We start from the raw sequence: 15,106 nt of genomic DNA on the forward strand, positions 1-15,106 counted from the left end.
ACAAATAAACTTCCAAAAATATTTTGCAAACTCTGGCATATGGCTATGATACAGTATGTACAAATAAAATATCAGAATGGTTACATTTTATTGCTTTTTTTTCTTTATTTGGTTAAGGATTTATACAGTAATGTATAAAAGGGTATGGGAAGTGACAAGAAGCAAGTGTTGGCTTCTTGTCCTCTCTGAAGCCAAGGTTGGTTGGTTTGGTTTTGTTTTTAAATACGGTGTTTTCAAATGTCACATCAAAAGCATTTTGGTTCTGGGTGGCATCTGCGTTACCCAAACGGGATAGAAGAGCAACAGTGAAAGAAGCTTAGGAAATGGGTAACAGGGCTCCAATTTGTACATTCCTTTGCTGATTCATACTTCCAAAATACAATTATTGATAAAACATCCAGTCTAAAGTAATATAAAAGTCAACATTTATGAACTGACTTCCTCGTAAGCTGATGTTTCAGCGAGGTGGGAAATTTCAACTCACTAATCATGCAAAAAACTCTTAACAAGATCAGCGATATTTGTGAGCACAATTACCCAACTTGGCCCTCATCTAGCCTGCAAGAGAATCCCCTCTGCAAAAGTAATTTTTCAGTGTTCCAGAAGGTGATAAATACACTCTGTGTTTAGATCCACTACTATAATCTAAGTTCCTTTAGTAAGGAAACCTCACTTACAAACCATGTGTCAGTACAGAATGATGATGGGATTGCACATGCCTACACAGCTTTTTACATCCTTCTGCTGGCAAGGAGAAAAACAATAAAGGTACCAAGAAGGGACCACGGTCACAATAGCCAGGAAAGAGCTCCCAAGTGTTCTCTGGCCTTCCCACCTGCTCACACTCCTGGAGTGTACCAGAGCACCACTGAGATGTGAACTGCTCAGGTGCTGCTCAGCAGGCTGCACTGGAGGCTTTTACCTCTTAAGCATCTATTAAAGCTATTAAATATGTTCATTTAAAAAAAATAAATAGACAGGCTCATCTCACAAAATATAATCTGAATGCAACACAGCAAAGCCTAAACAACGCTGAAGTGAAAACTCAAGCACTCAGCAAGTTAATTGCTCCTGTAGGCTCATGATATAAAAACACTTTCAACTCTTCCCTTTAAAAATACATCCTGCTATAGATGGGCGTGGCTTACCCCTCCTGCTTCCCTCTGACTGAGGCCAAATTTATTCATGGATATAGTTAGTAAAAATCAGAAATTTAGCTGAATCTCTTAAACCTTCATTCCAGGCTCAGTCTCTCATTATAAACAGATTACTACCAACACAGCCCCTGACACAACTTGTCCTTAAATATGCATAATTTACTCTATCTCAAATATTTACAAGCAGAAGCAGCCCATCTTCACAAGACAGATTTCCCTTCTGCTCTACATAAAGTGCAGCTCTCTAATTTAAGGCAAATTTCAGTGAAATATAAAACCATAGTTTTATTTTAGTATGTACACATTTTAAATTATAAGCAATAACTCCCTTGAAAAGGAAATAATGAGAGGAAAATGTTTCCAAGTTTGGGAATTTTCTTGATTTTAACAAAGTCCCAATATTATGTCCTATTGACATATAAATTTGTAAATTTCTTTTCAATAAATGCAACTGAAAAAGAGGTGGTAATGTGTACAGTAATTTAGCTTCAAAGATCAGTCAAACACTGGGAAAGTGCAGCCATAGATTTTCATGTCTGTAGCTTCCTTTAGCTACAGTAACATCCACCAATATCACATTCCTAAACATATACCCTATAGACCTAATGCTGATCTCAGTTCTTTTAGTGTGTATTTCTCATCTCCATCTGTGTCAAACTCCTTAAAGCTCTGTGATTCTTGGGCTGTGGAGCCAAACAGCTTTAGAAGGTCTTTGTATGAGAGTTTTCCATCAGCATCTGCAGGTGCTTTTTCAAACAGTTTCTGAAGATCTGCAAAGAGAACAAGGACTGAGAAACAGCTCCTCTAAATCCACAGGAATATCCTATAAGCTGCTTTCCCAGTTTTACAGCACTGTCTCTTAGCACCCAGTGATTACAAACAGCATCCCTGAGCGAGGAGTTTGCCTCCTGTGTTGTCACAAGCTGCTGGTAACAGTTTAGGAGAAAAAAGCATGAACATTTCTGGATTAAATTACACTGAATCTGAAGAAAGTAATCCCTATTTCGGGCTACAACTAACAGCCCATTTTACAACCACTAACTGCATACAGATGCAGTTATCCCCCACAAAAGCAAGCTCTGAATGACTGTTGCTATACCAACAGGACAGATGATATAAAGGGAAAAGTGTCCATTCACTTCCTGATGCAAAGAGTTGCCCTTTCAGGAGCTGAAGAGACTGAACAGCAAGATCCAGAAACCATTCATCTGACCAGGCAGTGTTCTCTTGGAAAAAAAAATACAGAACAGAAAAAAGCCCCAGAACATACACACTCATAGCTACTTCTGTTTCCTTCAGCATGTTAATTCTGCCCTTGACTTTGCTCCCAGTCTCTGGGGCACTCAATGTAGTACTTTGGTACTCAAAACAATTATAATTCACTAATAATGCACACTCCTGCTTAAAAATCACTTTCTTTTCTTTTACATGCTTTTCTTCCAGTTTTTTTCTTAATTGCTTTTAAAAAAAAACAACATTATCCTCAAGCTTTTAAAATTGACCTCACACCTCCCAGAATGTTTATACTTATCCTCTCCTAAACATTTACATGAAATACTCAGAAGAAAAGGTCAGCCTAAAACGGACATACCTTCGATGCTGGAAATTCCTGGCAAGGACAGATGGCTCAGCTGCCCATTTCTCTCTGTGTTGTCACCAGCTGACCTTGAAGCCACCCTTGAAAGGTCTGTGGGCTTTGCTGTAGTAGTCTGACTATTTTCAACTGTTACAAAACAATTTCTATTAGTCTTACTAATTCCACAGAATTACAGCTACCTAAACCAAATAAAAATCCAATAAGAGTGATTTTTTTTTAAATCACAGCAGCTCTGTGGGATAAGAATATTCAGAATGTAGCAATATTGTAGCTGCAATATTTCAGAATGTAGCAGTGTTGTCCCTTTTTACTTTAATTGAAAGAACAGTCACACAGCTTTAATCTTTCATTCTGTACTAGGAGGTGTTTATTTACTTACTATTTATAAACTCCCATACAAAGAATGACTTGGGAGTGTTTTCTGCCCCCCACTCTGAGGGTGCTGAAGAAGCTTCATTAAGCAAATTGCATCTGGGTTGCTTTCACCTTATCAATACCAACATTCCCCAACAACAAGGTGTAAGCTTCCAAGCACCTGCTTGGAAAGAACAAGCAGCACAGTTCTATTGTAATGAAGTATTAAAAAATCTGATGTTCAGCCAAGTGCAGAACTGAAGTCAGCAGAGGCAGACACCTTTCCTATCTGTCACACTTACATTTTGAAAAAGCAAAACCAGACGTTACTGGGTATAAAGTTTTAGTTAATCACTGCCTGCCCTCAAACACCAGCTACTGATCCACGTGAATCCTGCCATACTTCTTTTAAATCACCTTCAAACTTTTGGAGTCATACACAGTTTTCTGTTTTAGCAACTTCAGTTTCCTACCACTTTAACTAAAAAGCCTTCATCAAAATCTTAAGGAACAGTCTAATTATCCATCTTAATTAGTAATTCTTTGAATTACACAGGGAAGCTTCAGATTTATGGATTACTGTTACAAGACATTCTTACCATTCTTTGATGCCTCAATGGGTCTGTCATTTTCTGACTTGCTTGTGAGAGCACTGATCAGCTGAAGAGTCTCTTTTAGTTTTGATACCTGAGGATCTCTAGTAGTTCCTGCTTCCTGCATATGTGCCAAAAAAAAATCTTAAAATGCACCTCTACAGTAAATGCAGAAGACCAGAAAAGGTAGTAATTTAAAATATGTCAGCACTTCTGACTGACTTTGAGGTATCCAGGCTGATCAAGTTTAAAATTATAAACAAGACTTAAAAACAATAAATAAATAAATAAATAATCTATAGGAAGATACAATTAATAAATTCACATGGTCTGTAGGAAAACAGCAGAATCAGTACCTCAACCTGAAAAATAGTCAATTATTTTGCATACACTCATTTCAAAAGCATCTGATGTTTACTTTCTGTATTTCCTACAGAAAAAAGCAAGACACTGGAAAGGTGTAATATAAAACAGTCAAGCATACTTGGGAGTGAGCACTTGCACATTAACTAAACTGCATCATTGTTTCAAAGGCTTGTCTGCACCAGTGAATGCCTTTGTGCAGGAGCCACTGCATCTCTGCTAAAATAAATCAAGCATATTTTTTAATCTGCAGCTCCCTTACTCTATTAATTAGTATATTCCCAAGGACAGGCTGAGTTCACATCAGTACAAGCCCAGAAATGACAGTGCAGCCTGCTCACTCACCCACCTTCTTTCCAGCAGATGGAAACTAAACTCAGCAGCATCCCCTCCTATTCCCAGCCCACAGTTTGGCCATTTAGTTGTACTCACTCCCAGCCAGTGATGGAACATTACAGAGAGGGGCTCTCAGCAAGTCATTGACTCCTTCAGCGCCTTTTTGCAGACCTTTGCTCAATTAAGGTCCATTTAAAACATATTTAGAAAGACAATTACATGCTCTACTAATCCAGTGTAATTTGTATTTCCTTACTTTACCTTCAGTTCTTTATTTGACTGAGTTTCACTATCTAGTTGATCTTCATTTTCCACTCTTACAGAGGTAGTTGCATTATTCCCCTAGAGAAAAAACAGAGGAGAGTTTACTCATGTGCTTTTTATTTTCTACAACACAGTTTCTTTCAAATTTGGCAAACATTAAGCAGAGATAAGCCAGGGCAGATAGATTATAGAATAAACATGAAGTCATAAAAATGGGTTATATAATTTACCACAGCAACGTCAGCATGAGCCTTTATTGTTAAACATACAGAACATGTTCTCACAGACTGACCCCAGTGTGGCAAACAGAAAACACTGGAAGAATTTATGAAGGAGAATTTATGAACTTATTTATCAGGTTTTTTTTATTACTGGGTTTTTGTAGAATTTAACCACTGTTGAACAAATGCAGAGTCCCACTTAGCCCCTCAGTGGGTCTTAACATATCTATGCCAGAGTGATTCCTGAAACATAGCTCAGTTTGTGAATCCTGCCTCATAAAACAACCACATGACTCTTAAATGTCACAGTGTTTTGGACACTTTCCTGTAGATTTTGCAGGAAAGAAATGGAATACTGCTTCTGAGACACTCTTAATGCTGGTTATCTGTTCAGGAACAAACTCGAGCCTTTTATAAATGAACTCCTAAATATCTCAAGTTTCACTCTGACATTTTCTTGAGTTAGCTCTGAAAAGCTGTATCTGCAGTGTAAGGGAAGTAGCAGCCTGAGGGGACACCCTGAGCCATCAAACCCTTACCACGATGGTGGATGAGTTCTCTCTTTTGTCCGGGTTTTTCACAACCAGGGCAGAGTTTTCCAACAGCGTAACTTTCCGGCTGAGGTTGCCAATGGCTGAATCCACATTTAGAAGCTTGATGTCATTCAACTTTTGGTACACCACTACAGTATTATTTAGCTGCTCCAAAGCTGCATGCAGTGCCTGGCTTTCCTGAAATATAAACAGAGCCTGTGTCAGTTTACCCAACCTCTGCAGCAACTCCTGCTATTAACAACACGACTGACCCAGTTTAACTGGGCGGGCTTCAGGCAGGCTCTCCTCTGACACCACTGAAAACATCCAACTGGAAGCTTCCAGTAAGTTATTCTAACTTTCTAAAAGTTTGAAACTGAGATTCTTCCCCAGGGCTAACCTCTTTGTTGCTAATATAATCACTTCAGCTGTGCAGTGAGCACAGGAAGCCTATTCATCTCATTTTCCAGGTCAAGCTTTGTAAGCACAACAATGATTTTTCCCAAGAAAGCATGTACTGGGCATATTTATATACAGGATTCATTTTTGAGGAAGATATTGACTGTATTAAATGTAAGTAAATGCAGTCATTCTCTTCTAACCCATTCAGCTGAACACCTACACATTAACCTTTTTAATTTTTTTTTGGTTGCTGAATTAATGTTTTCCACACCTCATTACAGTGAGAGTGACTCAGTACATGCCACTCCCAAGTTTGCTCAGATTAGCAAATACCTGCCATAAAATCCACTCCACTAAAAGCCTTTAACTTATTTTCATTTACTTTAGCAAAGCACACCTATAATTTGTCAGATATTGGTTTCACTCTTTTTACTCCTCACCCATCAGAACACAAAAATATCCCTCTCTCAGACCAGGGCACTTTCCTGTTTGCACGTACACAGGAACAAACTAGAGCAAAATTATTTCATTATTTGCTTTAAAGCATGCTATCTGCATTGTCTTGATAAAAAACCATACTTTTTGCACACTACAGTACTGCAAAACACATGGGTAAGTCACATATCCATGACACTTGTAGCAAAATTCCTTATACAAGGGAGAAAAATACCTTTTTGCAGTATTCTGTCTGATTTCCCTCAGTCCTTGGCACAACAGTGGAGGGAAGTGAAGGCAGCTGTTTTAATTCCTTCTAAGTAAAGAAGTAGAAAATTGTGTTACAAAATCCTTGTGAATAAATGTTTAATAACTGGCAGACTGTAGCTAAGGAAGTATTGTTACAAGTACAGTCACTCAGTCTGCTGTGCATGCAGTATCTTAACTAGGCTAATAGTTAAACACTTAAGGTCCAAATTTATTTTCATTAAACCCCCCTAATTAACTCTTCCCCATTTAATGAAGTATTATGATACACATTTCACTGCTACCATACATGCTGTCATATCTACAATGTTTTCAGAACACCCACTGACTGAATCAAGCTTAATTATGTGTCTAATTCAGATTTTATCTGCAAGAATTCTTGTACTGCAGTTTAGCTGAAAAACTGTAATTAATGGTTCAATAATGCCAAGTGAGAGGTCAGGATAAACACAGTTAGTAGTTTTTTGCTGAAGACAGTCTGTCATTTCATCCTTATAGAGAATTTTAATTCAACCAACAAACTACATCAATATTCTGACAACCCCAAACTTCAAGCATTTCTTTAACTTGCTTCATATTAGGCAGTGTGAAAGCAGTGTATTTTTCTTACCACATCATTCTGGAGTATTTCTATGGATTTCTTGTATTCCTCAATAGCTGTCTGTATATTTTCAACATCATGAGCCACACTGGTAAGGGTGCTACCTATGTTGGCTACAGTCTGCAATAAAAAAGATGATAGACAGCTCAGCCTTCCCCAAACTGCACTGTCCCAAAGTACCAATCAGTTAAACACAACATTTTGTTAGTGAAACAAAATCAGGCACATAACTTGGAAGAATCTGGAAGTTTTTATGCACTCAAAACTGCAAACTACACCCAATGCAACCTGTGCACTGGAGGACCTCAGGACACCTTGAGCACCAGGAACAAAAGCCACTGCCCAAGAGGAATTCCCTCAGTAATCCCTCAGGATTTTAACACCAGCAGGCATCCTTATTTCCAGGAATGGTACCTACAAGGAAAAAGGCTCAAGACAACCAAATCCCACATAAGAAAGGCAATCTTGTCATAGGATCACTTAGGCTGGCAATGACCTCTGAGACTGAGTCCAGCTGTTAACTCAGCAATGCCAAGCCTACCACTAATCCATGTCCCCAAGCTCCTATCCATGCCCTTTAAATACCTTCAGGGACAGCAACTGCAGTAGCTCCCTGGGCAGCCAGTGTTTGACAAACTATTCAGTGAAGAAATTTTTCTTGTAATCCAATCTACACCTCCACTGGCACAGCTTTAGGTTATTTCCTCTTGTCCTATCCCCCTTGTCACTTGAGAGAACAGCCTGACCCCCCACCTGGCTGCAACCTCCTTTCAGAGAGCTGTGGAGAGTGCTAAGATCCCCCCTGAGCCTTCTTTTCTCCAAGCTAAACACTCCCAGCTGCCCCTCCTCAGACCCTTGCCCAGCTCCACTGCCCTCTCTGGACACCCTCCAGCCCCTCAATGCCCTTCCTGAACTGAGGGACCCAGACCTGGGCACAGGATTTGAGGTGTGGCCTCAGCAGTGCCCAGTACAGGAGGACAATCACTGCCCTGGTCCTGCTGGCCACATTCCTCCTGACAGCAACATGCCTTCAGACTGGCTTCTGACCAGGACACAGTGAAAATCCAGCCTGCTTGTAGCAGCAAATAAGGAGCTTAGGAAACAGCTTTGTACTCCTCCCAGAAAAAGAAATCCTGGCAGCCCCATCAGCCACACCCCACTCATAGCTTTGCATGTCACTATCTTGTTAATTATACATTAATTTTGTAGGGATAGGAAATGAGATGTGGCAACCCATAATGCCACAAAAACTGGAGTAACATTAGGTGTTAGCCCAACATAAATGTTTATTGCTAAATAAACAGAACTGCCATGGAATAACCAGGCACATTTCAAGAAGCCATTCTTTTAATCTAAATAAACAGGACAGTTCTTTGGTAAAGAATGCTCAGCAAGGCACACAGTCAGACATTGTATTAACAGACAGCAATACATTTTGTTTTCCAATTAAAACAGCTAAACAAACCACTTATTTGCATGCAGTTATAAAACTTTTTCCAAGTGTCTCACATGATATTAAGATTAGCAACTTGAAAGAAAGTAAGCAAAAAGATCAGCTGCAAGGTGCACATGGGACAGCACAATACAAACAAATGCATCTCCAAAAGGGATAAACAAAGCCTTTACATGTTTTAGCTAGGACCATACAATTTATGAAGTCAAATTTTAAAGACAAATATTCCTTGCAGCTCAGGTAGCTCCTGCTGTCAGTGCTACCCCAAGAGCTCAGCTGCAGCTTAACACACAGAACACATTTAGTGATAGCCACATTTACAGAACTTACCTTCTGAAGTTTCTCTACTGTGAGGGGAAGAGAAATCAGGTCAGCAGCAGATTTTATATTGTTTTTGAGATGATTTACTGTTGAGGTCAATAGTGATATCTAAAACCAAAAAGGAGTACTTAGAATTAGGCAACACAATCCTGATCCTGACCTCCCCGAATACTGATGGCTTAATGTGAAACATTAAAACATAAGGCAACACAAAATTACACATGTGCACACAAAAACCACCCCTATCTCTAGGTTAGAAATCTTGCCTAGGCTACATTAAAAATATTCTGCCTCTTACAAAAGAGCAAGTTTTTATTTAACTATTTTTTAAAACCAAATGAAAGCCACAGAAAACCCTTCTTTTCAGTAAGGTACCCTCTGCCAGTTTTACATTCATCCTTCTAGAGAGAGGCTGATGCCCAAGAAAGACTCAAAGAATTGTGCAAGAAATCTTTATGTGCAGGAAACAATCACCCACTTCTGTATTTAGCAATGAAACCTGTCTGGCAAAACCCAGCAAAGCCATGCAACCTCTCCAGCTGAGTGATGGCAAAGCTGCACCCATCATCCAAACCCTCTGCTACTACACCCAGGGAACAGAGAATAAAATTCACTTTCTTCTGGTTAAAAAATAAAGTTGTTTTGCAAGCTGAGGAAAAGATCCTAATTTTACATTAGGTCAATGTAAACCAGCTGGCATGCAGACTCTCTAGCTCACAGCTGTGAACACCAGCTGAGATTATTCCCAGCAGCACATCCCAAAAATTCACAGATTAATAAAAAAACAGCAAGAAAATGCTGATCCCCTGAAGATCTGGCTCAGAGTGTAACCAGACCCTGAAGTAACCTGAGGGCCTGCAAGAACCACGTGCAAGTATCTTTAACAGCCAGGCACAGATAAGAGCATTTTAAGTCTCATGAAGAGCCTGAATAACTGTGGCTAAAACAGTGAGATGCTAAAGAAAGCAAATCAAATTTTCAGATGTGCCTCAGTGAGCACTTAACCACCACATGGGACTGAAGAAAAATCAATCTAAGCAGGCACTACAGTACTCTAACAAATTAAACCAGAGCAGCTGGGTCAAGAAGAGTTCCCCACATACACCTCTTGATACCATTCACTGTGAGCAGCTCTGAACTTTTACCCTGCAGGGCAGAAATTGCAGTAAAAGCCTTGCTGGGTGCTTCATTTGAAGTGTGAGTTAATAGAGCAGCTGAGCAAAGAGCTCTCTGCTAAGTGGCTTAGCTCTAGCCCCATCAGCAGAGCCAAGATTTACACCAGCTCAGAGGCTGAGTGTGTGTCAGCAGCTTTTATACTCACAGGACACCAGGCCTTAGTTTGTAGCAACAGGAGCTTGCTCTGAGGCAGGTAACTCTTTCAAACACTTACAAAATGCTCTCAGAAATTTGAAATGTCAGATCTCTCATCATAAACATCACAATTATTTGGCAGGAAAATTAAGAATTGCACAGTTCTTGAGTTCTTTTAAATTCTGCCTGAACTCCCTCCACCAGTTATGCAATTTCTCCTCTTGTGATCAGTCTCCAGCCCAGCTGGATGCTCAAGCTGTTTTTTGCTTGTTTATAATAAGGTTTATACTCTATTTGAACTTTAAAAATAAAAGCTATGTGTATGGCTACAGAAGTCCTTAGATAAAATTGATTTCCATTAAAAAGAACTGAATGGAATATTTTATTATTTTTCAAAATAAAGGTCTGATTCCCTCTCACCTGTTTATTGATCTCTGTGATATTGATCCAAATTTTACTCAGCCCCAGTTCTCCAGTCTCAATTTGTTCTAGCTGCTTTTGGTTCTGCACCAAATCTTCATTCAGTTTAGGAATTTCTTGGAATGATGTCTTTTGATTAGATTCCACTAAAAGAATGAAAATATAATTAAAAGCAAACCAAAACAAAGATCCAGGCAAACAACACTAAAAGGCATAAAATAAATTACAAACAACAACATCCACAGCAGTGAAAGAAGGCAATAACAGTTTCTATATAGAGGTTTATTGCCAGTCTGGATACAGTGTTTGCTCAGAATGACAGCTATTTTTTGTTTTAAGAGTACCAATATCTGCAGAGAGAACCCAGAGAGACTGTACTAAATTTAACACTTTGCATAGTCCTGTCATTCTGGCAAACCTCAGTAGGTCTTTATTTAGTGCAGTTATTTTGCATTACCTCCACAGGGGAGCATGAAATAGTAATGGGCCTGTGAATAAAGAGTTGCCAACAGTTCCAGGGCAAAGGAGGCAGGTGAAATGAACCTCAGTGTCCTTTTCAAACCTGCAGAGGGGCTGCTGACAATGAAGTGAATTCCAAGGAGATTAATGTAATTAGTTGCTCTGTATGACATAAAAACAACTGAAAAAATAATAAGTACAAGCTTAGGCACTAATGCTGTTGGTAAACAAATCAGTAAACAAGGTCCTTGGAAATTAAGTCAGTTATTACTGCAATTAATATTACAGGAAGGGGGAAACATGCAGCTCAAAGCAATTCCAGTGAGCCTCAGAAATGCAGCTCTTCCAGATCTGCAGTGACTAAGCTGTTTAGCTGTGCTCTGAGGCAATCCTAAATCCCCAGGTCTGAGAAACAAATAAGCAAAGGTTTTGAGATGAAGATGACAGAGTTCTCCAAAAGCTGCACGTCCACCCTGTAAGGCAGCACTGGAAAGCTCCACAACAATGAGCCCTTGTTCAGAGCAGACTGCCAAGAGCAGTGGCACCTGTGTGATGGCACCTGGCAGATCCCAGAATAAACTTCCAAGTGTGACCCATCCAGTCAAAAGGAGAAGCCCAAACACACAAAACTGGAAAGCTGTGCATATTCAGAAACCCACCTCACTTCTCTTTAAGCAGGTTCTAGAAATACTTTCTAGGTGCAAAGAAATCTGCACTGGATCACCCAAGGTCCAAATGCTTCTGGGTAGGTAAGACGTTGAAAGGTGTATTTTAGCCAGAACAGACTGAGAACTAATTTGTGCATTTGACACAAGCAGCTCACACTAACTCTCATGTATTTATAGGCTCTTGTAGACAAATTATTTTCCATTTTGTCACTGTCACTGTGAACAGTGGGACTCCACTTGAAGAGTTTTTTGGGGCACTAGGAAGGTTAAATGCCCTGTGTTCTTAGCATCACTGCTGACAACTGAAGGGAAAACACTACATGACTTCCTCCTGTTCCAAACACACTTGATGCAAAGACATCTTGTTTATAAAAAGCACTCATCCCATCCTTACTTTGTGCAAAGGATGGCAGAACATACCAAATACTGTTACAAACACCTGCTCTTAGGGGGAAAAAGTCTGGATGAAGATTCAGAGAAAAGTTCTTTTTTCAAACTTGCTGTATGACAGATGGAGGTCACCTGCATTTGTTTCTCTATTCACCCACACACTTCACCAAGGCAAAATGTTACCTTTGAGAACCAGGTTGTTCTTGCTGCCTGCTTTTTTTGTTGTTGTATTTAAATTCTGTGCCTCATTATGAGGCTCCCATCCAGCTCCTAGGCATGGCATTATGATGGCAAGGAAATCTGACATGTTTATCACCAGGCAAAGCATTAAATGCACAGCTTTTCTATCAGAGCTATTAAGAGGAAAACAAGGCCATCTGTAATTGCCAGACAGGGAGAACAGCTGCTGTAACAAAGAGCTCTGTGTCCAACAGCAATGATGAAACTTAGCTACACCAAAGCCAACAAATGCTGTCCTGGTGCTAAACTTTTACAAGCAGCACACCCTTAAAGGGGAGCAGTTAATGAAGAGCAGCAGCTCCTGAACCAGAACACAGAAACAGCCTCAGAGCAGCACCTGGAACTGAAGGTATCCTGCAGAATGGGTGGACAGCAACTACAGCTAACTTTTAGAGTTCAATATTAGTTAACACAAAAGCACACCTATCAGCAATTCTCTCACACCCAGCCAGCCTGTTCCACCTTGGCAGACAACTCCCACCTCACACTCCTGAACAGGAACACCCAAACACCAACACCAAAGAATTTCTACACACACTTCCTCAATGCTTCTTTTATCACAACCAAGACAACTCCTTTCCTCACCTTTTTAATCTACACAGGATTTCAAACACTACTAACATAAGGCACCAAAACACATCTTGTGCCCAGAGGTGAGGTACAGAGAGCCAAGAGCATACCTTACATGCACATATCACCATTTGTTATACCTCAGCCTACAGAAGTTATTATTTTGAAAGTCTTGGCATGGGAATCTTGACACGGACAGAGAAAACCTGAGCTTTACAAGCAAAATACTTCATCTTAACTCCGCCCTTCAAAACATGAAACATATTAACTCCACACCACATGTAATCTGACATAAAAGTTGAACAAGAACAGGTCAGTGCAAGCAAAACAAACATTCAGAGGATACAGAGAGAAAACATAGTACTGAAGCAACATTCAAATGGCAGGAATTCCATAGCAAGTATCTGAGGTTTTAAAAGAGTTCAAGACAAAACCGTAATTTTTTTTTTTCAGAATTCCCTAGACTGCTTTGACAGGTCTGATCAGAACTTGTCCTTTGGAAGAGAGCACTCTGAAGATCAAAGTCAGGAATTTTAGAAATGTATCCACAAGCAACTACAGGCCCACCCAGTCCAGTGTCCCTGCTCCTCAAAAGAAACAAAGCAGGCAAGAATATCTAGCATTCAACTTAAATTCACCAAGTTTCTCTGTTCTTGGCTCAGAGCACTCCTCAATTCAGATGTTATTTGTCTACTCAGTATTTTCAGACTTTGACTGAGCAAGCAACCAAAGAAAATGTGAAATAGTAGCTACATTCATACTTACTTGTTCGAAACTTCTCCTTTATTGCATCCAAATCCTCCTTGAGAGCCACCTGCATCCAGACTAAGCCAACACACGCGACCACACAAGCAGCAAGAATGACAAACGCACATAGAGGGTAACAGAACCTGCAGCACCGCAGGTAGTCTCCCCTGCAGAAAACAAAGTAACAGCTTGTCAGTATACAGCAGTGCCTAGAAAAGTGTTATTTTAAATGCTACAAAGTAAGGGACGGTATTTTAACAACACACATTTTGGCTGGCAAGGGCTAACAAAGAGCATTTTCAGGAGTTAATAAAGCTATAAAGTCAGGTCAGGGCTGTTACTCTCTATTCAGTTTATCCTTAATAGGCACATCTAGCATATTTAAAAGCAGCTGTCAGGTTTCCTTGACTAAATTATCCTGCTCTGCCGACATAAAGTTATGCCAGGTACATCTGCTTGATAGCTTGAAAAACACGCTCGGAAACAAGGAATTACCATAATGTTACTTCTAGAGCGTTCTAAATTGTGAAAGCCCAGGTTTCCCTGAGACATGCCTACCTTCAGGTATGCACAGAGGCCCATTATTAATGCTGTTACTTAACTGAAAAGCTTATTTACTGGCAAAAGCACAGCACGTCCCCGAGAAAAGCCGCACCGTGCCAGCCCGCAGGCTGAGCACACACACACACGGGAAACTGCGCCCAGCATCTCCCCAAGTTTAGTCCACAAGGGCTTGTGCTGCGTGGAGCACAAAACAGAAAAAAAAAAAACCATAATAAAAAGCCAGAGGATGGTCCAGTGGGAGATGTCCCTGGCCGTGGCTTGGAACTAGATGATCTTTAAGGTCCCTTCCAAGCCAAGCCACTCTGCGACCCGATGATACTTCTATCCCCAGACAGGCGACCTGCGGGGTCGGACACGCTCCGGGTGTCCCTGGCAGTCCCCAGCCCCACACGCCCCCTCACAGCCGCAGCCGCGAACCCGACCGGCCGCAGGCAGCGCAGCCCCGCCGCGGAGCCGGGGCAGGACCCGTCCGAGCAGGGCCCCGCCGGCCCGGGACTCACTTTCCGCAGCGGCCCCGCGCCCCGGAGAACTCGTCCTCCTCGGAGCTGGACTCGGAGTCGGAGGCGGGCGGCTCGGTGCGCAGCAGCCGGTGGCCCGAGCCCTTCTTGGCGGGCTTCTTCCTGCGGCCGTCGGCGGCCAGGCCGATGAGGGCGTTCAGCTCCTTCCGCTTCTTCATCCTCTTGTGGGGCGGCGGCGCGGCCGGCGGCTGGCTCCCGCCCGCCTCCTCCTCCTTCTCCTCGGCCGCCGCCGCCGCCAGCGCGCCCCGGCTCGCCAGCCTGCGGCCCGGCGGCGGCTACAGGCGCTCCGCGGGGCCGCGGCTGTTGCTCCCCCGCCGGCCCC

General features: G+C 41.4%; 1 protein-coding gene across 1 annotated transcript; it reads right to left on the reverse strand.

The window, feature by feature from the left end:
• Positions 1-80: 80 nt before the first annotated feature.
• Positions 81-15,017, reverse strand: EFCAB14 (EF-hand calcium binding domain 14). Its single transcript, XM_058030475.1, has 11 exons — positions 14,767-15,017; positions 13,721-13,869; positions 10,629-10,774; positions 8,907-9,005; positions 7,133-7,243; positions 6,491-6,571; positions 5,425-5,616; positions 4,662-4,742; positions 3,708-3,822; positions 2,749-2,880; positions 81-1,927 (listed from the first exon to the last, which is right to left on the reverse strand). The coding sequence occupies exons 1-11, from the start codon at positions 14,940-14,942 to the stop codon at positions 1,752-1,754; spliced, it is 1,458 nt and encodes a 485-aa protein (XP_057886458.1). The 5' UTR covers positions 14,943-15,017; the 3' UTR covers positions 81-1,751.
• Between the last annotated feature and the right edge of the window lie 89 nt (positions 15,018-15,106).

The sequence above is a fragment of the Melospiza georgiana genome, chromosome 9 (genome assembly GCF_028018845.1).
Source record: "Melospiza georgiana isolate bMelGeo1 chromosome 9, bMelGeo1.pri, whole genome shotgun sequence".
In the NCBI taxonomy this organism is placed as follows: domain Eukaryota; kingdom Metazoa; phylum Chordata; class Aves; order Passeriformes; family Passerellidae; genus Melospiza; species Melospiza georgiana.